We start from the raw sequence: 27952 nt of genomic DNA on the forward strand, positions 1-27952 counted from the left end.
GGAACTTGATAGGTTTTAGACCATGCCACGCACCAAAACGTCCGGAAGTTGTAATAGTATTATAGAATAAACGTTAAAAGACTTATTTATTTAATTTTTCAATGCTTAAGTGTCCATTAGAATGAAAGGGTGCTTAATGTATTAAAAAAAAATAGAAAATAATTATGATGGGTTAATGTTTTTGGGCGGTTTTTAGGCGGTTTCTGACAATGTCCAGACTTGAGCTAACTGCTAATAAAAATACTTTTAACCGACTACGTTAGTACTTTGATCAAATTATAATAACATGTTATAACTTATACGAGTATAAGGCACATTCTTATCTAAATAAAATACTGTCTTAATATTTGCCAATCCATGAATTTCTTAAACAATATTAATCCAGATAGGTAAGTATTTTCTAATCGAATCCTGCATGGATATTCACGTTTCTCCTGAAAACTGTAAAAAGCGCTAAGTGGACTTACATCTTTATTCCTGGTGCTCAATCTTACGGATCGGGGTTGTCGGGGCAGCATCGGTGTTTAGCGAGCGAGGGGCTCTTAATGAGTGGCTTGTTGCAGTTTGACAGAGTGATTTAATATCCGCGATCGTTTCAGTACCTAATCGGGATTAGTTCGGGTGAGACCAAAGCGTGAATTATTGCGGCGAATATGGCGTGTATTCCGGCTGCCGGTGCTTATTTAGTATGGATGTTGGGAAATTAAACGGTTAAATTGCGACGCTGCCAGCCTGCGGTGTCGCACTGTGATTTGTAAAGGGCTGATAATACGATGTTTTGACAGTTATGTCTGAATATGGTTACGGGATTATTTTTGATGCAGTTACGGCGTTTTACTGGAAATTAATCAGAAATACAAATAAACAGTTTATTTGACAGAACGTTAACTTATGTTAATGTGTTGAATACAATAGTAAATTATAGTAGTAAAAAAAACCTACTGCTAGGTTTACTTCTCTGAAGTAATGTGACGATTTGCGCATTAAAAATTTTGATTGTTAACATTTCAAACAAAGGTAAACAAAAATCTTCACACAATTTTAAGGATTGTTTTATTATTTTAGTGTGTACAATTAATTACAATCTGAAATCTGATTGTTACATTTTAATTAATTACGGTAAGCCTCGTTCGTAAGGAATGGTAACAATAATAGCCACAATTCCAAAAGAACATGTGGGATACCTATCTAATTAGCGGACTAAACAACACATTACGTCATGTCTAGACTAATAAGTGAAAACAGATTCCCTTTCTTAATTAGCAGAGGTTTGTTGATTAGCTGGGAGCCACATGTGAACATTAGAAAGAAAGAAGAAAATGTTATTCAGTACCATCAACAATTCACTTAAACTTACAACAATACTTAATAATAAATGTAGGTAAGTACACTGATAATTTAATTATTGTTATAATAAGTAATTACAGTGATACTGAAAAGGAATCTATAATAATACTCGGCATGGTTTCGTAGCATCTCAGTAGATAATGCCACGACGAGTTTTCCGTGAACACCTAAGTATTTGAAGTTTATCTGCCTTGTGTTTCATACCTATATCTATTATGTTAGCTTTTGTCCGCGGCTTGGCTGGCGATAATTTCGGTACGCCACAGAATGACTTTATCCATCCATATTCTAGCCTCGTTCATCAGGGATAATTTAAGATTGTAATGGTGAAAGAACTTTTCAAATCGGCCCAGTAGTTTCGGAGCCCATTTAATGCAAACAAAATTAAATAATCTTATCTTTCCTCTTTATAATATGAGTGTAGATTATAAGAAAATGAAGAAAATTAATTAAACATTAGATCGTCTGGCAATCACCGATTGAGAATTGGCATATTGCAGTGATAGGATTCGCATTTGCGTATCACTGCGATATGTAGTTATCTTAATAAAGTAGACTATTTACTATGCTTCACTTATTTATGTAATCTTGTTGAACTAAAATATTCACAGTAAGTCAGCCCGGTAAAACAGAAACAATGTAGGTATTGAGGAGTCAGAAAAAGCGTAAATAAAAATTCGACTTTCACTTCGGAAAAACTTACTTGTAGAGTTTGTGACAGTGATTCAAGAACACTGTTTTAGTTTTTACCAATTTGTTCCTTACACCACACGTTTTCGACAATTTCAAAATTCACACGAATTCGGTTATTTTTGCAAACCAATTATGCTGACTGAAATTGACACCTTACCTATGTGGGGCAAAAAAAGAATGAGACATGACGTATAAGTATAGGCTCTTTAAGAGCATTTGACGATTTTTAAGTACTAATTTAATTAGTCTATACAAATAAAGGTAATTTTGCCGTTATAGCAAATTCAAAGGGTTAGATCATTGAGGCCAGTCATTTTTTATCATAGTTTGTATTATAAAATATAGTACATTTTACATGCATACTGTCACAGCTGATCCAACCATTTGCCATTTTGTGGATAAATATTGAAGGTGAACTGATTAATACTGTCTGGCAGATAAGATACTTAACCTGATTACAAACGCCTAAAATATGCGCATTAATATTTTCATTTTATGTATAAACTGTAATTTTGATATCAGAAATGATCCACATAATATTAGCAGTCGTAACTCGAACATAAATATCTCGGTTCGGGTACAAGGTTTCGCCATTAGTTGTAGTTTGTAACGGTGCTGATAATATTCCCGTTCCCAGAGTTTCTGTATCGGCATAGGTATACTGCAATTACACCTTAAAAGATTTGTTACCAACTACTATGAGTTGGTACAAGTTATAAAGGAATGACTAAATAATAAGAAAGGTTCAGCATTCAGAAGGTTTTTTTTTAAAATAAATTGAGAATAAGTAGTGACTCCGGATTTCACACATTGCTGTAAAAAGACAAATACGGTAACAATAGCAATTGCATACGGTTCCCTCAAGTTCCAATATTTTGAATCAAACTTTCATGCTTGGTTAACTAGCCGTTTACCGAGTAACTAGAACAAAAATAAAACATTTAAAAGTCAAAAACAAGGCCAATTTCATCTAGAGAAGACGTGTAACAAGTGAGTATAAATAATTGCTAGGTAATCCTAAAAAAATCTGGGATAAAATATTACAAAATCCCGCTCTATCTTCCAATTCGGGCTACACAGCGAGCAGCGTTCGTTTCGCGGCGCCACATCTAGTTCGCCCACGCGCGCGCGCCGCACGCATCGAGCTTTCACGGGGCCACTCACACCACCTCGCACCACTACTCGCACCACGATTTACACCGGCCGGCATTCCGCGGATTATCTCCACCGCTTTATTATTCGTCATCTGAATTTATCACTTTCGATTTTAAATTAAATTTACTATCGCCACGTCTGTTAATATCGGGACAGCATACACTATTCTCCACTTTATGGGCCATGAGTATAAATTCTGATAATATTGCCCCACGTCCTGCGAACTTGTGACATATTTTATTAGCTATCGGCGGACGACATTCGGTTTCAATAATGAAATGCCATGCCATTTTCTTTTGCAGATCAAGTTCGTAATTTTTCATCAAGCTTAAAAGTAAGTAAGCTTAAGTAACTTAGTTATATCATACGCATGTACAATACTAAGTATATTTAGTTTTCTAATAAGTAGTAATCTATTCTGTTACATTATTTAAATGGATGATTAATTGTGGTGTTCCCATTTCAAACGGCTTCCCCTATTTTGAAGCGGGAGGCTGCGCGTGACAGCCTTCAGTCAGCGCCGGGCATCGGCGCGAGCGCACGCGTACGCCCAACCACGCCGAATGAACTAAGCTCCGTTTGTTTACCAACACGATCGTACCGTGAGAACTACCACTTCTGTGCCGTGTATGCTAAACTATTGGATAAAAGTCATATAACTCGTCCCTTACTAAACCGATTAAATCGCGTGATTAAATATTCAATTTGATGACTTTCTGTTAGTGAGATGTCAACGCCTCGACCCTTTAATAAGCCGTCGCCGCCAGTTTATGCGCTTCGGCGACCATAAATAACGAACATAATGTGACAGATACATTTGTAGCGGTCGCATTTTAAAAGTGTTCGAGCGATCCTGCGAAATGAAGTTCTCAGTAGTTATTGTTTATGTTATCGCGCTGGCGATCTTCGTCGCCGGCGAGATCAGGATCAAAGGCAAAGTGAGAAAAAGGTTCACGCCACACAGGAGGCACCGGGCTGCGCAGCCGCCGTGCAGCTTCAACGAGACGATCATTGAGGACGAGTGGTCGTTGATGGAGGCGATAGGGAAGTCGAAGTACATATTTACTGGGAAGGTTTTGAATGTGAAGAAGGTTAAGTTAGAGGATGGGAGCAGGTCGAATATGTATAGGGTGTATTTGCGTCGAGTGTTGAAGGGGAAGTTGGGTGATATGCGGATGTTTGTGAAGGTGGAGGGGTCGGAGGAGACCCTGAGTGGTTCGACGCTGGTGGTGGAGCGGCCTCGTGCGAAGGAGACGTGTGCGCCGGGCCCGCGTCCGCGGCTCTCTGCCATCTTCCTGAGCAGCGGAGAGTACACTGCTGGAAGAGGACCGACGCCGCGGCTGAAGCTGCTGACCGATCCGGTGCCCTTGACGCTGTACCATCTGGACAGGATCAATGCTGCTGTTAAAGGTGAGTCACACGCTTTTATTAGTTGTCTCTTGGTTGAAGTTAAATAGACTGTGCCCTAGATGTGTAATAAATGAGTAAACATGCCCACATTGCTTGGAGTTATTCTTAAAGACGTTACTTTTGTAACAAAATTATGACAATCTGATATTTTAATATTGCTCTTGATATTTCCTTTTCCAAATAGGTATATTTCGTCCTTGTTGCGTGGACACAATCATGTAGGTAGATGTGCTCATTTTATTGTGACTCATATAAAAACTTACATAAATGTAAAGCTTTGTCTTTTGTTTTTTACATAAGTGTCCTAAATCTGCCCAACATAGTTAAAATTTTAGTAAGTAATTTAGATAACCTATCTTCAGTAAATTTACTCCGTTAGCGCTTTTTCGACAATTAAGCTCGGTCAGCTCATAGAGTAAAACTGCTCTCGTTTGCCTCTAATGAATATAACAAGTAACCTATAGTTATGTATAACAGAGTAGTGTTTGGCTGCCAACATAGTAATTTCGCGTTGTGTAAACATTCGTACCTTACTGACAGCGTCGTAGGAGCAAACAGGCCGCAGGTGTGTTCTACATACCTATATTTGGCATTTTATTGTCGAATACTTGCGATCCCGAGTAAAGGTGCCACCGCTTATGAACTACAATGTTGGCTTAACAGCGCTTTGAATTCAAAAGAACTTGAATGTGCACGTTAAATATGTACTACCATTAAGATCAGATTGGCTAGAACTGATAAAACTGGCGCCAATGTGTGTTCAAGCGAAGATTTCTGCCTTCGATTGCCAGTTGCATTTAGTAATTTAGGCTCATATCAAGATATGACACACAAGTATGAATCTTCACTATAAATAGAATCAAACCTTTATTGGTATAGGTACCTACATATTTTAAAATTCAACCAATCACAGGTCTCAATCAATGCTCAATTCAGTTTAAATTGCAAGTTGAGATACGACTTAGTTAATGACATGAGCTTTCTCAAGAATCATATTGCGATCTTCTTCAATCATTAATTTGCCCAATGCAAAACCCAACTTCAATCGACTTAAAAAAACGATCCTTAAGCCCGTAATTAAGCCGTAATAGCTAGCAAACTGGTCCGAATGCAATCGCTCTAGCATCGCACCATAATGACGTGTGGGTGTTGTATCCATAATGTACGACAGGGCATTAAGAGGTGATTTTGATCGACATCTCGACAACTGTTCGTTAACTTAATGGAGTGAATGCGGTGCGTTTGTGTTAGGGATGTGTGGATGGCTTGTAATCGAAACGGTTTACTCGATTATTTGTCGACAATATGCAGGTATTTGGCCGCGGAATCACTGGGTCGTATAGCCAAGCGAGAGAAACTTATTTGGCGTTTAGTTTGGGGAAAGACATCGACAGATAACGATTACCAGTTCATATTCGCATGTCTATAAATGAGTTAGCAATCCTTTGTACTTACGAGTATGTCCAAGTGGAATGTTAACAACGAGTTGGTAAAGAAAACAAGTTAACCTAAAGCTGCGTTTGGATAATTAGGGCTGGTCAATACTGGTCATTCATAATTATGTAATGATATTGGTTCGGTGGACCTGTCACCTTTGATCACCCAAATGGATGAGACATTTTATATTGATATACTGTAGGCATTGACGAAAGCTCCTATAGCCTTCCAGCTCTGCACAGTTAAGCCAAACAATATTGAAGTTAAAGATGGTTTTCAAATAACAAAGCTCGACCATCTACAACACTATTGAACGTAAACCTAAACACACCAATCATTAAGCGTAAAGCCAGTATAGTGTAGTAGGCTTTTACACCAACGAAACGCAGACCGCGGTGATCTACTTACTGCAGGTTTAACAGCACTCCGTATGGAATTTACATATTAATGCTGCCCTAAACAGCAATGCTGCTGTAATGCCTACGTGTTTTGGAGATCATTCGGAAAATAATATGATAGTAGAGTTTTTAATGCGTAAAGTATGTATTGGGTACACAGAAAACTTTTGAGACGAAATACTTCGTAGTCTAAGTAAGTTTTTTTCCCCGAAAAATTACGCTATTACATGCAAACATTGATTGATTATTTTGATATTCTAAACTTTGGACTCCTCTCGAGTCTCAATCCATTAATTAGAATTTGTTAATGTAAGTAATCGAGTTTTCTAATTAAGATTAAAGTGGCTGATGTAAATAAGATGCCTTTGTAACGAAATCTCATTTAATTGCTTACAACAGCTTTCAAATAGAAGACCTAAAGTTTCATAAATTGATTTATCTTCTCAAAGAGCGGTCTCTCACAGCTTAGCTCCCAACCAGCGCTAAATCCGCAAAGACAAAATAATGTAAATAATATTATCAACGCTAAGATGGTATTTAATTGAATCCGTTGTGGGTAGCGAATAGAAATTTATTCCAAGTCAAAGACCCCGCAATAAATTTTATTGCAAAAGCCATTTTGACCTAAAAATTCTGGGAAGATCCAATTTAAGCTTGGTATAATCCGTCGGCGAGATAAGCATCGTGTTGTTCGTCTGGGCTGCTGTGAGTTGTGGTGGGTGAGGAGCAGCATAGTAAGTGTTATCTGGGCACTTGATCATTTGTTGTTTAGCTTAGCTTAGTTAGCCTGCGGTCTGCGGGTAGCGCCGCTGCGATGCGTATCGGCCGCACGGCGCGCGATCCGTGAGAATCCTCACAGATAAAGCACCCTAAGAGAACTCACAGACGAGCGACATTATGTCAGCGACTAGTGGTAGGCGACGGTCAGCGACTGTAGGCGACTGTCTCCAACTCTTGCCTTTCGACAGTTTGACTATACGTTAGTGACTGCCGTCTTCGAGAGTCGCGATTCATCGGCGACCAACGGTGGTATTCGCGATGCGTCGGCGACCGTCGTCTAATTTTAATACCTATCTGTTGTTGGCGATTGTCGCCGACTTAAGTCGCAAGCAGTCGCTCGTCTGTGAGCTCCTTAAGATGCATACGATTTAATCTCCTTCATTAGATCCCCACATCGAAGCTCACGCGACGAACAATCGGCATTTTTACAGATATTAAACCTAAATGTGTCGCAATAAGTGCCATTTAAAACCCCATCGGCTTACGAAGCCGTCTCATATCTAAGATGGAGATCGCGGGAGGCGTTATGGAGTGTAGAGAAAGTAATGGCCAAGTGCATTCGTCACGATAACGCTGCACCACACACGAAGTTCATTTCTGATAGCGTAATTTAACGATTGTAAAATTTACTGTTGTAAATTGTTTGCAAGGTGCAGTTATTTAGCCGCTCCTTCTATTCCCATTTCCTGCTTAAGTTAGTAATTAGGTACACTAACAATAGCTTGATTTGTCTTACATATTTTGCAATTATGAGGAACCAATCTGAATAAAAAATTATCTAGGTAAATTTTGGAATACAATGACAGTACTTACCTTGCTGTGTTTTGGAACAACTGACTTCTAAGCAGAGGTGCGTGTTTAGCTCATAAGATATTTAAAGTTCTATCTCAAATGGATTGAGAGTTCGGCACGTGAAAAACGTTATAAAATATAAAGTGCGACTCAGAGATTCGTCAAGAAAGCGACCGAGGCGACTCGCCCGCCCACGCCTGTACCACTTTCCAAATTCCTCGTGTAAGCTCTTGCAATCACCTATGTACAGACGACGGCATATCAGACTTAACATTTTTATTGCAAAATAACACCTATTATGATCACATAAGATGCCATGTTTTAACTTTGATGCGCTACCGACCGTGTGAGTGCGAGATGACGGCAAGAGACTTTTTTAAAGTATCGTATTATATAAATTCAGTCCTAAAAATGCATCTCGCATACTGTTTTAGGAGACGCCTCGGGCTTCGTAGTAAAACATTTTATGCCACGAAAACCTTAGTTAAGTAGAGTAGATACTAAAGACGTATGGTGTACTTTTCTCTGATGACTCAATAAGTGTTTGAAATATGTTTTTATTGTAGGTATATGTATATCTCAACGGGACATTCTTAAAGGTATTATTTTGGAGCAAAACCTTTATTTTCTTTCCAAATCAAAATGTTATTTTCCATCAAAGGAATTTGGAAATTCTCTTCGAGAATAAGAACTTTATCAAACACGATTTAATAAACCGCTCCATATTTACTCGTATATGAATCACGAGCCGTATTTCACGTTTCGACGTCACTGATCAAGGAAGCCACTTTATTAAGATGGGAACATGTTTCCATTCGGCAAAGATCCATATTTTGATACGAGGGGAATTTTCCAGTTTGTAGATAAAATTCTGAAGGCTTCCGTGTAACAACGGGTGTTCAAGCTTTCATGAGGCAGTTAGTTCATGGCGGGGAGTGAGGACGTGGGGAAGTGGGGAATCGGGGAAACGGGGTAGCGCACGCTAAATGGGGCGAAGTGGCTTTTCCTAGTCTCGTTAATGCAAATACATAACTTGTTAATGAAATGAGGTGGGTTGAACGAAAGTGCTTACTTGAAAGAAAATTTTTGCGTCAGAAATACAAAAAGTCACGTGCGAGCGCGCCGTAAAGCGATATCAAGGGTTTGATTCGTTCAGCCAATTTTTTTTATCGTAATTCAATTTACAAGTTTCGAGTTTGTGCGTTTTTAATGATGCGGAGTGCCTGTCTTACCATATTCGTCTTTTTGAAACAAATGTACTTAATTATTTTACAGCCTGCCATATTTATACATGTGAGAGTATCACGGATTACAAAACTCATTATTTATAAGTATCGGATAAAAATAAAAAGTCATTCCATTATTACCTTTGAAGTTTAAAATTCTGTTTTAGAGAAATGTGCTTTCATATCTTAGTTTCATACTGTATTTAAAAATGTCGCCCAGCTCGGAGTATCTTGCAGATTAGTACAAAGCGCGACAAGAGCTACCGGGATGTTCCCGGCTTTCAGCCCTCAGCCGCCGGGCGCATGAATATTCAGTGGCGCGGCGTTGGGCGCCTCGTTCGGCAATAACTGTTAACTCGCTCGTCGGCCCCTATCTGCCTAGGCCCCGCTCCACCGCCTCGTAAATACTACAAACACATGTTGCTACCTCTCACTCAACTACCGAACGCTATCACAACGCTCCGTTCTCAAACCGATCGATCCAAAACTAGTTAGCTTTGACTAATCAACATTGCAGTCAAAGCAAAACATTAACGTTTGACCACGTTTGTTTACGTTGATGAAGGTTGCATCGAATTGCGAGGTCCCCAGTCTACGCGCGAGGCTGCGCTGGCGCACGCGTCTCGGTGGCGCCAAAGCGGACTTGCGCAACTTTGTGCCGCGTTTACGACCCGTCTCAATCAAAAGTTTCTACGTATAAGGCCGCTGAAATGGCCCGCATCTATACCCATTTATGCCTCGCATAAAACAAGACGCATCCACACACGCCCAATAAAGATGAAGCTTCAGTTTTTAGTATTATTGCTTTACTGCTTCACGATAATTCATGCGCAGTTCCGCATAAAGGGTGCCGTGAAAAAGCGGGACACGCTCCACCGCAAGAAAAACATAAATGGTTCCAAATGTGTTTTAAACGAGACGATAACTAATGACTACGAGATTTTGTCGTCAGCCGTTTCTGAATCTAAATACGTATTCACGGCTAGGGTTCTGAGCGTAAGGAAGATAAAGCGCGGCGGCAAGCCTAACGCGAAAGTGTTTATGTCGTATAAGTTGTACGTTCGGCAAGTGATGAAGGGGGACGTAGAGGAGATGAGGAGTCACATATTTTCAGGAGACGAGCGCACTTTGAATGGTGCGATTGTGTTGGTTGACTGGCTCCGGACGAATAAGTGCGCTTACCGTCTTTATAGACACTCGTCGGGTATTTTCTTGAGTGACGGTTTCTACCAGGGGCACAATAGTGGGAACGAGCCCCGCATGCGGCTCTTGAACGAGCCTCTCCCACTGTCACTTTACGATTTGGATCGAGTGAATGCGGCGTTGAAAGGTAAATGTTTACAGCCATAAGGTGTCGGCGGCGATGAAACGCACAAACAAACACGCGGTATGTGTGTTCTCGGTTATGTATTCATTGTTAGCTTTCGTATTGACTTTTGTCATAAAGATGATGAGCGACCGCTATTAATTTAATATTTAATGATTTGAAAACTGTTATTGTCCATTGTCAAGGATAGTGACAGGTAATTATTAGTAAAAGCTATTAATTTGATGGGTTTGACAAACAATTGCTACAACTCAATTATGTCTACAGCAATAGAGACCATGCAGTACATTAATATTATTGTAACTCCAACAAAACTTTATTTTATTTATTTTGCTACGATTTATTTCAGTTCCGATAAATTGTTACTTAATAACACTTGTAGTTCGAAAGGGTAAGACCACTTCACCCGACATATCTCTAGAGGACGAAACTTGTGTCTTTTCGCTGTCCATCCCTCTGCCTCTTGTAAGATACGGATCAATCTGTATTGACTTCGCCGATGTCAATGCAAACTTGTTTTGGTACGAAACTTGTATGGTAGGCATTGTTTTCATAATATTTGACTGAACAACTTTTTACTCTATCCTTTGCAAATAAGAATGTTATACTTATATTTATTAACTTTAATCAGCCATTTATAACTTATTTGATCACTGTAGAGCCGTAAGCAAATTGATTGCATATTATTGCAATAGTAGTGTTGTGACCACAGTTTTAATCTTCCACGATAGCACACGATTTTAGGATCGCAGTCTCAATCAATTAACGGACGGTTTGGCTTACACTTCGGATATTATCAATCCGCTCCAAGCACAGATTAGTTAATAGCCCCAGGCTAGTAGCAAGGTTTATCGACTCGTATCAAATGACGTCAGCGATGCAGTGGGGTAGCATTCTTCCAAAGTATAGTTTAAGTTGCAACTGCAGAGTATAGATATTCAACGGGTCAGTATAGTAATAATTTCAAATACTTAAAAAACAACAGTCTCCGTTTTTATAGACTTTTGGAAAGAAGATTATTTCATACACTCAATATTTTATCAGTTAAAATATTTTTAGCTTTGAATCAGCCCATAAAACTAAACAAAATTGTCCATAAAAAGCGTAGAAAGTTGTCTTAGCAGATTTGTCTCTACATTTTGATTTATTATTTGTTGATGTGTGGCCATCAAAACTCGTAAACTTCAACTGTGGCATTACTCTTCGTGGAAAGTTTTTATAGCATCAACTGAAACTGAAAACATTTACTTCTGAGTACCAAAGATGCCAGAAAAGATTCAGAACTAAGAAAATGTAAGAGCCAACGAACAATAGCTCGTACAGGTATATTCCCGAGACATGTTTTGCTTGATTGTTCTAAGTATTATTAGAAAGTTTTATATGGCTTCGCAGAGGTATGGTTTTACTACGCGGCGCCTGCGCCGTCGTAGCGCGTGGGCGCGGACGCGGCCTCACAACAATTTGCTCCGCGAACCTTCAATGTTTACTTATAACTAGCTTTTTCTCGCGGTTTTACCCGCGTAAATATTGAAGTTCTCTGGGACGCCGTTCTCTTGCTGAAGGTCTTCGTGTTCTTGACAACTTTTATTTTGTAACTTGAGAAAAATCATGAGTCCTCATGAAAACTATTTTTATTGGTTATTCCATCCCTATAAGTTATTCCTCGATAATCGGTAGTTACGATAGCTTAGATGTAACAAACAGCAGACTTTATGATCCAAATTCTAGATTTCCATTATTGAAGGACAAAATGAATATTATTCCAAGTGTGACATAAGATTAGGACAGATTTCTCAACTTTTCTTAGAAAAATAGTGCCGTTGTTACTATCTGAGTAACACAATAACCTTCCCTTGAAATCGAAACGGATCTAACGGTTGACTCACTTCGTAAATGTGTATCGACTGTTCTACTATATTTTTTATATCTCTTGAAGAAATAGGTAAGATATTACAAATTATTTGCTCCTCATTATTCTCCGCTTTCATCATACGTAACCTCTTGCAAATCATTTGAATAGATACTATTGGAAACTCCAGTCAACAACACAAGTAGCAATCATTGTGTAACTTTGAAAATAAATACAGCATCAAATGGTTTACCTATGGAAATCATGTTCATAATTTACTCTGACCTCTAACATAATATCACATATTATGGTATCTCTTGAGAATAATAGCATTATGATTATTTCGTGCTATTAAGTATTAGTGTTATTGTTGACTTTGATTTACAGATTGTAAGTTCTAAGTATATTCAAAGGGCTTATGAATATTTAACTTGAACACAATACGGGTTTACCATTTTACAAGTAAATGTTGGTCTATAGTTACATACCAGTAGATTTTCATGTTATGAATCGTGTTCTTTAAGGTAGCAATATCAAGTCAAGCCTACCGTTGTCACGTATTGCTGTAATTTTAGCAGTAATACGACTTAACTACATATTTACATTACATAAAATGCCGTGTAAGTTGGCGGCTATCAAACCGTCCTGGCGGGGGCTCAATTATTGCTGGAGGCTCCAATAGGCCGACCTTCGCTTTATTATACCCTTTAATGAGGGTTCGCACTGCTGCCCACAGTGGATTTAATTAATTACAATAAAATTGCATACATTACAGTTGCTTAAAATGGAATTGAAAAGATTGCGAAAAACATCTTGCACTGTCCAGACCACTTACGAAGCATTAAGACACAGCATGTGGCTGTAATAGTTCCACAAAGAATTCTATTAAAACTGGAAATGAAATATGTCCTGGAATAAAAGTACAAGCAAGCAAGAAGTCTCTTAATAAATTGGGTACTTACTAAGAGGATAAGTTGGTATTTTAGAGTCAAAATGCATTTAGAAAGCTTCAGTATTGTTTTATTCGAAGTATTTTGGTTACCATTGATAGATGTATCATAGTTTGCTCTGGATGTTTTTCTTTAGAAGATCCCGTAACAATCTCCTCAGAATCTTACCGCTGCCGTTCTTTGGCACCTCTTCGATGAACCTCACACCTCCTCGCAAATATTTCCATGGTGACACCTGCATAATAAATGTTTACCATAATAAGCGGTATCATAGAGGGAAGCTATAGTCGTTTGTTAGATCTATTCATATCTTTTACGAGTATTCGTAGCAAGTCATTGTTATAAGATTAACGGATAGGTCAGAATCACTGAAACTGGACAAGCGTATACCAGTAACATACGATACGAATTTATTGAATTTTAATCGAAAATAGTTTGTCGAATGTTATAATAGGTTTTTAATCGAGAGGTTGATGTACCTACCCTACTCGTTAGTCGTTACAAAGCTGGTATGTAGGCTACGTTATTTCTAATAGGTATTCTAATTAAAAATCACCAGGAAGGTACGATTTCACGTCTCAATGTGATGTCAACTTAGTTGAAACATCGCTAGATCGGTGCCTTTGGTTTGCTCTGTTTGGCAAGTCTTAGGTATCGAAAACATTTATGTATGTAGATTCAGTCGATGTCGAGATAATCAATGGTATTCAAATCGATAGACAAACATAAGTAGTGAATTTCTATTTGTGAATACAGTGATAATTTTCTCGCTTGTCTCATACACACACATCTCTATAGATACTTTATATTTGCACTATAATTCGGATGAACCAGGTAAGAGTGAAGAAATGACGTCATCAAGAATTGAATTTAAACTAATCGACTTCTGTTCTAAGATTATGTAAAATTAATTCTTACGTAACAACGTCAGTTGATGAATAAATCAAGATACCTAATTAGGTTCAAAGCTTCAATTTCTCAGCATTAGCCAGTCAATTTGCACAAGTAAAATGTTTATGATACGAGCATTTAAAGTAGCCTAAAGACGCAGTTACACTATGCGGAAAATTGATCGAGATATATACCTAGTGTAAACAAGCACTTCAGTTAGTTTTGCCGTGGGTCGCCCATACTTCGGTATGCGTGCTCGCGCTTCGTTTCGGTCAATTTCCCGCATAGTGTAACTGCGCCATAAAAGTGAAGTTCGTATTCTTCGTTTTTAAGTTTCACCTTCGAAGCAACGAAGTCTATGACCTCCTTCTCCGTCAATTCTTCTGATTTCTTCACGACAAACGCAGTTGGTAGCTCACCAGCTAACTGATCTGGTGTGCCGATCACTCCCACATCTTTCACCTTGGGATGCTGAAGAATTACGGCTTCTAACTCAGAAGGTGCAACCTGTTGAATTAAAAATTTTAGAAATCGGTTAATAATTGACGGAGTTCTGCATATAAAAAAAAACATAGACTCGAATTGAGAATCTCCTCCTTTTTTAAAGTCGGTTAAAAATAAAAATAATAATATTAGCGATATTTATATCCTATGCTCTTAGTGATTGGGAAAACCTGCAATAATTGCAACAGTTAACTGAAACCACCATCACTACTCCCTACCACTTTTTAGTCATTGGATTGTATAATATGGTGAAGCATCCATAAGTGCTTCGTGGTTTTGTGCCACAATGTTTCAGATCCATTTCATTCTGACCACATAGGCACGTTATTTATTACACAATTTAATTTATTTACAGACTTAATATAAATAAAAGCATCAAAAACTAACTAATTTAGTTAAAAGTAAGTTCCGTATTAAGTAATAATACATTATTTTATCATCGAAAAATGAAGCGATATGAAATAAAATCTTCTAATTTGTTACTGAAAACATTACCTATGTCAAAATAATAGCAAAAAATATTATTAACAGTGTCTGACCTGCCAAGCTTTATACTTGATGAGCTCCTTCAGCCTATCAGTGATAAAAAAGAACCCCTCATCGTCGTAGTAAGCCACGTCGCCCGTCCTGTAATACCCGTCCTCGTCGAAATATTCGGACATGTCCTTCCCGATGTAGCCCGCGAATAAAACCGGGCCTTTCACGCACACTTCGCCTTGTTCATTTGGCCCCAAGATCTTTCTCGTCTCTATGTCCACAATCTATGAAAAATAAGACATTTATTTATGCTTTTGTGGAATCTTCAGACTAACTTTTAGATTGCGAACTTGGAAATTCGTACGTCACGCAAGTATGTTTTTGTTGAGAAAATGTAAAAAAAATAATGTAGTAAAAGTCGTTTCAATTGAAGTTACAAGTATCAAAATATTTTTTTCTATAAATGCGAATATAATTTTCCAGAAATTTCGCCTTGAGTAGCTTCTATGCTAGAGAGTCACTTCGATTGCTAAGATGACTCAATAAGTCACTTAAGGTGGACAATCAGGACATCAATAAAATAGCTCAAACCCACAGCATAATAATCGTAGTACGTACTTTAACTGTATTTCCAGGGGCCACTCTACCCACACTGCCATTCTGAGTGACTCCTTCGTGTTCCTCAGTGAGAACTCCCGTTGTTTCTGTCATGCCGTAGCCTTGTAGCACGTGCTTCAAGTTCGGAAACCTGTAACAGGCCGTAAGAGATATTTTAGTACAGAAGATTGGACTGATAGATGTAGTTCATGTGCTCAAGTTATGTTTATTAGTCACCATAGTTTAGTTAAAATATACAACGTTATTAAAAAAAGCATTCAATCCTTTATGCTTGAGGTTGTAGAATGTAATACTATATTTTTTGCGTAGTTGGTATCACGATTTATGGACACCCAAAAATCTTTTGTTTTAAGTGGATCAGTAGAACATTAAAATAATCTATTAGGTATGTCAAATGGTATGTAGGTAACATTGATTGGTGGTTTTTCTTCAAATTGCGTCAGTGTAATTATTCATACCACCGTTTCAAGATGAATGTGTGTTTTTGACACCTAAGTGGGCGCGTCGTGTAAAATTGTCTGTACAAAGACCATAAATTCCCACCCACATGTTACTCTACCCTGATTTAAAGATGGCACAAACCTTTGTTTCATTTCCATAATGACGTTCCAGTCTAGTGGAGCGCCTCCACTATAAACAAGTTCGACCGAGCTGACGTCGTATTCTTTTAGAATTGACGATTTGGCCAACATTACGACCAATGGTGGCACAGCCATTAGAAGTCCTGCCTAAAAAGTTGAAAAACTTTTTAACTCAATAACTAAATGTTATCATCATCTATATATATGTTACAGGAAATGTATGAATTCTAGGAATTGTATACTATTCCTAGGAAATGTATACAATTCCGAAGCTATTTAGGAAATGTACAAAATATCGCTTCAGAGATTTTTTAATACGCACATATCCTAGGATATGTATACTTTTCCTAGGAATTTTATAGAATTAAAATATTTTATTAGGAAATGTATAAAACTAAGCGGCACAAGCGCGGTCGCGTGATCGGGTGCCCCTCGGTACGCCTTAAATTTCATTTAGCCAAACCACATTGGCCGATAGGTACTTTTAACTCACAATTATTATTGTTTAGCCTGACAGTTGTTTTCGCACTATTATACTTTGGTCGAAAAAAATATTTGCCTAAAATTTATTGGCATACCTTTCTTTCGGCATCACGCCTATTACGCTGAAGTATTGGAAATCCCTAATTTTAACATCTCTTTTATTAAACTATTATTGGCGTGAAGGTTTTAGTACTCCTGTAGCTGGATAACAAAGTCTCGGTTAGGTTAGGTTAGACTTGCGACCTTACACATACACAGCTGCCGCGGCGCGGTAGCGCCATTCAAGTTTCGGAGAACAAAAAGTGGCGTAATAAAAATAATTTTGTGTAAAAAAATATCTTAATTACATTTCCGATTGCTGTTTAGGAAATGTGTAATTTTCCTAGGAAATATGTCTAATATCATTTACATCACACATTTCCGGGTGATTTTAGGACTTATACACAATTCCTAGGAATTGTATACAATGACGGATTTCATACATTTCCTGTAACATATATAAAAATGAAACCCGTTTTCCGTTGTCACGACATAACATGAAAACGGCTTGACCGATTTGGCTGATTTTTTTTTTGTAGTTTTCTAATACTCTGTACAAGGTTTTTACGGAAAAAAATATAAAGAAAATCTCTGCGCTAAGGCGGTACGAAGTTCGCAGGGTCAGCTAGTAGTAAATATAAATTTAAATTATCATTTAAAGAAGGTTTCAAATAGAAATGAGTCAAAATATTTGCACCGAGAATAAAAAGCTTCTCCGCCATCACAAAAAAGGAGAGCGTCAAGATGTTCCAGATAACGATATGCCAACGCGTTTATTTTCTTTTAATTTGTCGCAAACATTATCTCACTTTATGTTTTTCCACCGCTCCTAGATAGGTTGCTTCGTTGAATTTATTTAAATAAACGCAGGTCCGTCCTCTTATGGTTTCTCTTATAGTGTTAATGTATCCAACGGTGTTTGACCATGGTGCTATTGATAAGAATGTCAAATCACGTTTGCTGCATCTGAAAAGTTTTGGTAAAAACATATTTATCGATCACCTTGTCTCGTTTTCGTAAAAAAAAGTTTTATGACGTCTCGTCAGTCAGCTCTCGGAAACGGTTTGCCCATAAATAACGTAATTACAGTAGGCAATAATTAAGTCGGACTCACGTAGGCTGCATTCCAGCTATAATCAATCCGGAATGTGTCACTTTTGCACCTTTCGGTGGGCCTGTTGTGCCCGAGGAGTAAAGTATGAGCGCCGTCTCCACACGTCCTTAAAAGTACAAAAATAAATTATTAATTTGACATTGATTAATGGAGTCATCAATATAGGGACAATTTGCGTAAATAAGTGCTTCAAGTAACCTAGTAACTGGACATAATATAAAGACAAGGAAATACAAAAAACTTGTGAGAAAAATAAGAGCACAAGGAACTTCTAGCTACACGATAAATTGCATTTTCATAAACACTAAGTTTGGTAATTATTTCAAGTGTTACTATGTTACCTTTATAATCCACAGGTTGGAAAGTCCGTCTATCAATATACACCCTAGCCAATTCCCCATAGCTGGTACCAATACTTTTGTCTATGTCCCCGAATACAAAGTACTTGCAGTTTGGTCTACATTTTCTCACAACTTCGTAATAGGTTTTAAGCGTGCTTGGAGACATGAAAAAGTATTTCGGTTTCGATATATTCATTGTGTGCTTCAATTCATCTGAAAGTGATGGACAAAAATATTGTGGTATTTCCGAAGATAAAATATGGAGAAAATAGTAAAACGTCACATTGTTTAGGTTTGATGTGCCTTCGTCCGTTCTGTGGGTCTAGACAAAGTGCAAATTTTAATCGCAAACCAGTCGAAAAGTGGTCGAAAAGCCCCTTTTTTGTATGGAGTTTTGACGGATTCGATTTTCGATTCGATCAAAAAGTGCGTTTTGTCTAGGGGGGCTGCTGATATCAAATTGACTTAGCAACCGTCAACATTAAACTCTTCATTTATTGTTCCAAACTTTTGAAATCATTCTACGCAGCTGGATTAAACGCTTTATCGTATTAAAATACCTGCCTTGTCCTGCATAAAAAAACCCCTTATACCTCTATTGTAAGCACTATTGATGAAAGTAATCACAGCTCCGCTGCACAGTGCTGCTATAGCCGAGATCAGGAACTCTGGCCTGTTCTCGCTGCAGATGGCCACCACATCCCCTGGCTTCACCCCCAACTTGGTTAACGATGACGAAATGTTCACTATTTGTTGTTCTATCTCACCGAAACTTATTTGTTCGTCTGTTGCTCCATTGATCTTGGGAACAAAATGTATGATGCGAGTAACAAGAAGAGATTTGTCGAAATGTGAATTTTCTGTTTAAAAATATGACTTTACAATTTTCATGTTTTCGATAAAATCATGATTCAAAAACTACTCCATTAATTTTTCAGGGAAAAAATTTAGTGAATTTTAACATTGATACAATAACCACAACGGATTGTGGTGTTATTGAGCGATCAATGAGTAGGTAAGTAATTGAGAATTGTTCAGTTTTTGAATGTAAAACAATAATAATTAGCATGAAAATAATTAGCAAAATTTTAAATAGCGATTCGATTTTAAAGAGAGAAATGATACTTACAAATGCAATTTTTTCATTAAGATTCGAGATTTGTTCCAAAATAAAAGCGCCATAGTTCAAATGTGAAGGTAAAACACCGTTAACATCTACACTTATCACGCGTGACGTCTTATCCGCACACATTTTGTCAAACAAATGATTAAATAAGATACGTACTTGTGGTCTGACTCAAGATTAGGAATGCTGATAGTGATAATCATTTTTAAGTTAAAATACGTTGTTTATTTCACTGTATATTAACTACACAAATCTTAAGAAGAACTAATACATATTTCGGTAGAAAATGAGATCTCAGCTAGTAATTTTTTCTCAATAAATTTTCCAGCTACTTTTCCGTTGCATTTAATTCAATCACAGTTTGCTTGCAACTTTCTTGGGTATCAGTTCGCGTAGTTTTCTTCTCAGTATCTTGCCGCTGCCAGTTTTTGGTATCTCTTCGATAAACTTCACGCCGCCTCGGAGACGTTTCCATGGCGACACCTGGAAATATGTGATAATATGTTTATGACGTTCCATTAAGAATTTTACTAGTAGTCGATAGCGCGATTTAATAATGCTTATTTCCTCAATTGATTCTGCACTCTATTTTAGTGCAGAAGTTATTAAATTTGGGAACAAAACATTCATTATTTTGTAAAGGTGTGTGAAGTCCACCCGACTCTATAAAATCTAGACAATTTTACATGATACGTGTGCCATAGGTATATGCCTATGGTATATGGATACCTAGTAAAGAGCGCGTGTGGTTGTCATTAATTAAATTATACATTAATCAAAAGCAAATTGAAAATAAAACGCGTTTGAATATAAAATCATGCTCTTAATTAATATTTTCATGGAACGACTAATTTAATGTTAACACAGATTCTTAAAATTTAACATTTCCAACATTTCCCGTTACTGCAAAACTTTTATCCCACAAACCATATAATCCAATTTAACTTTCTTTTAAAATATTTTTACCGTTCAGCGCTGGGAGGAAAATGTATATTTTACCTGGAGGGTTCAAGTGCAGCCCGTTTGGGAGGTTGGAATCCTTTCGTTTATTTCTCACAAAATAAGATTATGTTTTACTTGTTCAAAAGTTGAAGTGTGAGACAAACAGTGTCCTAACGAGTGACAGTATGACTTGATGGGATTTTTTTCCCTAACGGGTCACACGACATTATGTTGTATATCGTTATTAAGATCAGTCATAAGTAATATTAAATAAATTAATGTTCTAGTTGAAATAAATACTTAGGCTGGGTTGCACCATCTTACTTTAACTTTAACAAACGTCAAAAATCTGTCAAACTCCATACAAAAAGCACCGGTTATCGTTATAGTTACCGTCAAAGTTAGGTGGTGCAACTCAGCCTTAGTGAACTTACCTTGGTATTTACAAACTCTATGATATCTTTCTCCGAAACATTTGAGCCTGGTTTCTTCACTACGAATGCTGTGGGAAGTTCTCCAGCAGTGGGATCTGGGGTGCCGATTACGCCCACGTCTTTTACTGCTTCATGCAGCAACACCACAGCTTCTAGTTCTGCTGGTGAGACCTGGAATGTAAAAAAAAGTAATCAAGCCAATCGTAATAAATGCTTTTGCATTTGTGTTTAATTAACACTAATACAAACGATACTTGTTAAGTGAATCAGCAAATCGAACGCACAGCGTTGAATAGAGCTCTGTGATTAGTTCGTATTTCACGCACTGTGAGACCTCATAGTAATGTTTGTGAATACGGGCGCTAACTCTAATGATTTCACGGAGAGTTGAGTCTCAAGAAACTACAAATGCTTTTTGAAAAATTTAAAATTATTATTCTTGATGAATCGAATCGAATCCTGATATTACGAGAGAAAAAAATACAAAATTTAGTATTATTATAGTCAATAGCGTCGCTTTTATAGGGATCAAATTCTGCGAAATAATCTGAAAAAATCACAATTGTATTTTTTTCACATTTTATTATTACTAGATATAGATTCTTCTTACTTTATCCACAGAATAATAATTTTTAGCTTTTATTCCAGGAATGTGACTAATCCTAGATTTTGCGATATAAACGGTTAGAAAATACATACTTTGTACAAAAACCGAAATAGTTCCCGAAACGATTAACGTAATTTGATTTCTATATGAATTATTAATACAGATACAATTTATTGAGGCACAATATCGTAACTCTGGCTTTAGCTATCACATTATACTAGTAGGTACGTTGAAAATCAACATCTCCTTTAGTTTCGATTTTCTTCTACACCGGTGTACAAAACAATTCCACTTTGGATTTATACAAGAACTATTGAAATACTCGTAACACGGCATTGTATAGCAGAAGTTGGTGTTACTGACACATCGTTGTACGAGTGAGTGACTTTCCATTAATATCTGTTATGTAACAAATATTATACCTAATAGTGGAATAGTTTGCTAAATATTTTATGTAACAGACAAAATAAGACGTTAGTAATCGTTAAAATTCATTAAAAATAAACTAAATCATTTATTTTCGAATCTAGGTAGCGTGTCAAGCCAAGTTCAAGTAACATAACTGGCGAGCAGCACCGTTTGTAATGTTACACAAACCATTTGGAGCCACTTTTGACCCCCTCATAACTCAAAAACTATTTCACGTAAACGTGTTAAAGGCCTATCTATACATAATATTTCTAGATGAAATCCAATGATATCTGATGATGATGATCCATCCGACCGATTTCGGCCATGGCGACCACTCCGACTCCTAGTTGTCTTGACGGCGCTGGTGTGCCCGAAGATGGCTTACGTAGCCTATTTTATGATACCTATTATTTATCTAACGAAAAATCATGACATAATAGTTTAATGATTACTAACCTGCCAAGCTTTGTATTTGATTAACTCCTTTATCCTGTCAACTATGAAGAAAAAGCCTTCCTCATCATAATAGCCAATGTCTCCAGTCTTGAAGAATCCATCATCATCATAGTCGTCACCTCGCTCCTTCCCAATATATCCGTTGAAGAGAACCAACCCTTTTACGCATATCTCACCTCGCTCGTTAGGGCCTAGTGCTTTTCTAGTCTCTACATCTACTACCTGTAAAAGAATCAAGATTAGGGGATTGCTATGGATTTTCCGTCGTTTTAAATTACAGACATGTACACACGGTATGAACTTATCATGCATGCCCTTATCCCTTGTACCCCTCACCTAAAAAGCATTCGAGTTGTTACAACCCTACTTATACATTTAAAAAGTTTCAGTTTTTTTAAGACTTTAAAGGTGTTTAAAACCTTATATAATTTTATTTTACATCTTTCGAAATGCTCACCTTAACAATGATTCCTTCAGAAATAAAACCAACACTGCCCTGCTTTGGTGCCGAGTCGAGTTCTCTGGTGATAGAGCCAGTGGTCTCCGTCATGCCATACCCTTGCGTAACATTGCGTAGATTTGGGAATCTGAAAATAGCAATGAAATTGTTTTAACCTTCAAGTTTAGGACTCGCTCATAACTCAGTCAGTGCTTGAGGTGGTTTTTGTGTTTGTTGTTACGATAAATGTAAACGAGACTTCAGATTTGTATGCTCTGTCACTTCATTAATACACTCAACATCAAATAAATCGCACCTTCCGCGACGCGAACTTTAAAGATTTTCTTCTGACACAATCATGGTGCCCCAACCATATTGATGTTATTTGAAAGCCCAATAAATATCCTTAAAGAAAAACACATTTAATTTCTTAATAAATGATTAACATATACCATAAATGTGACTTGAAAAAAGACCTCACTTTGGGCTCACCTCTGGGATCAATTAGACCAATTTTTATGGTTATAAAACCAAATAATGATCTCACGTGTCCTCGTAACTACCTATTTTTTGAAGAAGTGACTCTGGATCCTTCTAAAGACACATTTTTGGGGTAAAAATCTTTCCTTTAATGAAATGAAGTTTAGAACTGTGTGCTTACCATGAGTTTACATTAGGTGTGCTCGCTAGCGACTGCGTAAAAAAATGACATTTAATTGTATGACATATTGTGCAGCGCCCCTAGCGGCTACTTTCAAGAAACAAAATCTTCATAGAGATTTTTGACGTACTCGCTAGCGAGCACACCTAACGTAAACTCATGGTAGGTACACTGGGGTTTAAAATGGTGCCAATATTGGTGGGAAGTGGGGATGCATACGTTTGAAAGTGCTTATCCCGGGAGGTGCGATTTATTCACCCTTCCCGTGCCGCTCCCATATCTCAGACACTGACTGAGTAAAGCGTAAATGTCTCCTTGTTTTCGTTTCGTTTCGTTTCAGCCAAATGACGTCCACTGCTGGACAAAGCCAAATGTCTCCTTGTAGTTAAAGCTATTTCACAATGTATGGTTATTATTTAAAATTGGTGTAGGGCAGCCATATTTAATCAGCGGCCCTCTGAGATTTTGTAATTAGCCCACTTAGCAAATTTACATAGGTGGTTAAAGTAAGTTAATAGTCGTGTTAACACCTTAGTAATTAAATTAAAGCTATGACCCGAGGTATCATGTGTTTATTATCCATATTAGAATTTGTATTTTCGTTTTCAATATCCAGGAGCATTCGAACTTTTTTGGCACAAGAGTAGTGTGGATTAGTACTTTAATATTTTTATCTAACTGTCTGTGACTAACCTCCGTGGACGCACAGGGTCACACACAAACCAATCACAGAGCTCTATTCAACGCTGAGCGTTCGATTTGCTACTTCACTTAAGCAAGCATCGTTTGTGAATACGGGTGTTAGTATCATTATATTCCAATTAACTTACTTGGATTTGACTAGAGTGATGACATCGGAATCCAAAGGCGCGCCACCAGAGTGAATTAGCACCACCGAACTTAGATCATATTTGCTAATCCTCGGGCTCTTGGATAGTATTATCAGGACTGGTGGTGCTATGAGCAGTTCCCCCACCTGAAAATAAATTGACAAAATTTAATTGCACCTTACTAAAGATTAGTGTAACTTCACGAATTCAAACTAGTTCCGTCTCCTTTTTGCGAGTGTTCCACTGATAATGTCAGTCACGAGCAGTCTGCCCATCATATCTTGTGGGAGTATCATCTTTGGAAACATGAACGTGATAATGCATTCATTACAACATACATTTGTTAAGTCGATCTTGTCGCGACAAGGAAAAATTTCCGTGCTTTTAAGCGATTTTGTGAAAAATATTATTGGCCGGTAGCTCATAAGATAGGCCGGGGTGCATAATTATCTTTTCTTAAAGGTTACTAAACCTTTGTTTGTCTCCTGTCATCTGCTTTGTAACTTTTGAACTCCTCCATGTTCTTCTGATTACATGTTCTGATTTTCTTTCGTTGCGGGTCCAATGACAGTTTAACTTTCCCCCAGGACAAACTTGACCTTCATGGGAACCAGAGGTGGGAATAGTCCCGTTAGTGTAGCTGAACAACAGCCATCTGACTATACTGGCATAATAAGTGAGCACTAGACCTATAGATAGTACATAAAACAATATTTATGTGGTCAGAAAATGCATAAAATTATCTTAGTTACCTTATATTTTTCGATGACTTGTAAGTACAAGCTCTCATCGAACCTGCGTAGGAACACGACTGTTTTGCCAAGCATCAGTGCGTCGGTCAACGTCATGATGCCCATGGTGTTGCACCACGGTGCCACTGTTAGTAAAGACTTGCTGACGTCTGGTTGAGTACTATTGCAAAAATGTAAGTTATTCTAACGTACAAATGTTCAGTCAAACCAACGCGACCACACGCGATCAGCCGGCGTGCAGCGATACCGATCAGACTTAAATGCATTGATCGCAAATGCGTTGGTTTGGCTGAACCTTAAATTAATATTGAAAAAGTAGAGTGGACAAACTGTATATGTATTTTGTATTGCGAAATCGCCATTATGAAAACTACATATGATTCCTCAGTTTTCAGCCATAGGACGTCTGCTGCTGACGTCGTCTGCTGAACATAGGCCTCCCCCAATAATTCTCATATTGCCCGGTTGGTTACGGCTTGCATCTAACTCTTCCTGCTACCTTTATGAGGTCATGCTGTTGATTGGACATAGCTATGTTCTAACTAACTACTTTAAAGCTACTTTTACAAAAAAGTGTCGATAGGTAGGTAGGTTATGGGTAAATGAGTAGGTACGAGTTTAAATAAAGATATAGGAAAGTCAACCACTTGGTTAGGTTCTTCTTACTTAATAAATTAGTTATTAAGTACTAAAAAAATGTTGTTTTTTAAAATAAAAATGATTTTTTAAACTTACGAGGATTGAAAAACAGTAACGATGAGGTTAAGATGGGTTATTTTGGCCCCTTTAGGAAGCCCTGTTGTACCCGAGGAGTAAAGTATCAGGGCAGTTTGGGCTTGACCTGTGAATTAATAAGGGTATTATGATAGGTCTTCATTTTGTTAATTTTATAGCATTTTGATGTGAGTAGTATAGTGCATCCGGGTATCCAACGGATAAGATTACACTTGATTGTTTTAATTAATTAAAATACAGAGTGAAATTTAAAAATAATGCCCGTATTCACAAACATTATTACTATGAGGTCTCACAGTGCGCGTGGACGCACAGGGTGACACACGAACCAATCACAGAGCTCTATTCAACGCTGTGCTTTCGATTTGCTGCTTCACTTAAGCAAGCATCGTTTGTGAATACGGGCGTAAGACTCTAGTCATGATTACCTACATTCGGTATAGAATCTATTTTCAGCCTTAAAGCACTAGCTGGTTAGGTATTAACAATATTATTAGTAAAATGTTAGTGCATACTTTACTTATGTCACTTACCATAAAAGTCAGCTGGAAAAACGCTGCCGTTCGGATCATCAAGGGTCAATTTGTCAAAGCCTATCTCTGTGGTAGCGACGTCTCCAAAAACTATAAATTTTGTTATTGTTGTGTGGTTTTTCAACGTGTCAAAATGTAGTTTTTGCGCGTCGGGCGATAAGAATGCAAATTTTGGTTTAGATATATTCGACGTGTGGATTAACTCATCTGTGGAATAGAAAATTTAATTAAAACATTTTTTACATTACAATAAAAGTTACAACGTTATTTTTGCAGTGATATTTTTGGTGCTCTACATAGTTTAAAGTGACAATTAAGGCTGGGCACCATCTTACTTTAACTTTAACAAACGTTAAGAATCTTTCAAACTCCATACAAATTAACGTTATAGTTACGGTTAAAGTGAAGAGTAATTCTTGTATCCATTTTAGTACCTTTAGTATAAGCTATGTTCAAAAACGTCGACACAGCTCCCAAATAGTATGTTGCGATGTTAGCTATCAGGTACTCGATCCTATTCTCGCTGCATATAGCGACCACATCACCCTGACGCACTCCAAGTTTGGAGAGAGAAGTGGCAACGTTCACGATCTTCTTTGCAAGATCGGTATAGCTGATTGACTCGCCTGTTGATCCATTGATCTGAAAGAGTCAAAATTCGTCAGGAGATTATTTGACAATAAAGTTATGTAAAAACTTTAAAATGTTAGTAAGTAGGTATACAAGTTCTTATCAGGGAACTTAGGTATATAACCTATTATGGTACATAGGTTCGACCCAAATATTTGAGTTTCAATGCTTTACTGCTGAAACGCCAACAATGATAAAAGTAAAATAATAAGTTCAGTTATGATTATTAAGAAATAATAATGAGTTAAAACAGCTATAATATTTACAAAGGTAACACAATAAAACACGTCAAAAATGTTGACACTGGTTTGAGTACATTACTTCAATGCGTATCTGAGAAGTTACTTATTGAGATACGTCTATTGGTATTTTTTTATTTTAAATAGAGAACTTATTAAATTGAAAATTATGTTTTCAATAAAAATGTATTGAAAACATATTTTTAATATACGTATTCTGACATTTTCTGTATAATTTGACTTAATTTAATATTATTCATTGACTAAGTAATATTGTTATCATCAAAATAACCGTGTTTGAAACACAAGTTTGTAAACAAGTTGTAATTATGTAATCCTATTTGTTAACCGACTTCAAAAAAGTTGGAGGTATGTTTTTCCATATTCTAAATTAAAATTTATGACCTAACTTAGTTACCTGTGATTTCTCAAGAAACACAATTTAAATTTAAACTTACCAAAGCGACTTTGTTCTTATGTTGTAACAATTTATCTACCACCATTCGTCCAAAATTCATATGAGATGGTATAGGAAAATTCGAACCACCGTAAAAAACACCGTCTTTATGCGTTATAACCGACATTTTTCCAGAGTATTGGACACTATATAACTGGTACAAAATTTCTTATGAACTGAACGTTATCTGTTCTATATCTATGTCAACAAATTTATCTTTTTAAAAGTTATGTAAGACGTACAGTCGAAAACATATCAGACACATTTTTGTAGCAAAGTCGCTCTTAT

General features: G+C 37.2%; 3 protein-coding genes across 4 annotated transcripts in view; 1 reads left to right on the forward strand and 2 right to left on the reverse strand.

The window, feature by feature from the left end:
• Nucleotides 1-3730: 3730 nt before the first annotated feature.
• Nucleotides 3731-27952, forward strand: part of LOC135072035 (agrin-like) — a 224014-nt gene continuing 199792 nt past the window's right edge. For both annotated transcript variants that reach the window (XM_063965963.1, XM_063965972.1), the window contains exon 1: nucleotides 3731-4605. In XM_063965963.1, coding sequence (XP_063822033.1) covers nucleotides 4056-4605 — 550 coding nt within the window. In that variant the 5' untranslated portion in view covers nucleotides 3731-4055. The remainder of the gene's footprint in view (nucleotides 4606-27952) is intronic.
• LOC135072009 (uncharacterized) lies at nucleotides 13413-19762 on the reverse strand. The gene is made up of 10 exons (XM_063965932.1): nucleotides 19542-19762; nucleotides 19006-19213; nucleotides 18413-18625; nucleotides 18072-18177; nucleotides 17767-17923; nucleotides 16437-16582; nucleotides 15855-15984; nucleotides 15299-15520; nucleotides 14595-14762; nucleotides 13413-13599 (listed from the first exon to the last, which is right to left on the reverse strand). Exons 1-10 carry the CDS (start codon nucleotides 19662-19664, stop codon nucleotides 13471-13473), a joined length of 1602 nt encoding a protein of 533 aa, XP_063822002.1. The 5' UTR covers nucleotides 19665-19762; the 3' UTR covers nucleotides 13413-13470.
• LOC135071999 (uncharacterized) lies at nucleotides 19800-27855 on the reverse strand. The gene is made up of 10 exons (XM_063965921.1): nucleotides 27666-27855; nucleotides 26773-26980; nucleotides 26339-26545; nucleotides 25806-25911; nucleotides 25071-25230; nucleotides 24319-24464; nucleotides 22846-22975; nucleotides 22389-22610; nucleotides 20915-21085; nucleotides 19800-20021 (listed from the first exon to the last, which is right to left on the reverse strand). The coding sequence occupies exons 1-10, from the start codon at nucleotides 27789-27791 to the stop codon at nucleotides 19893-19895; spliced, it is 1605 nt and encodes a 534-aa protein (XP_063821991.1). The 5' UTR covers nucleotides 27792-27855; the 3' UTR covers nucleotides 19800-19892.

Source organism: Ostrinia nubilalis, chromosome 1 (genome assembly GCF_963855985.1).
Source record: "Ostrinia nubilalis chromosome 1, ilOstNubi1.1, whole genome shotgun sequence".
In the NCBI taxonomy this organism is placed as follows: domain Eukaryota; kingdom Metazoa; phylum Arthropoda; class Insecta; order Lepidoptera; family Crambidae; genus Ostrinia; species Ostrinia nubilalis.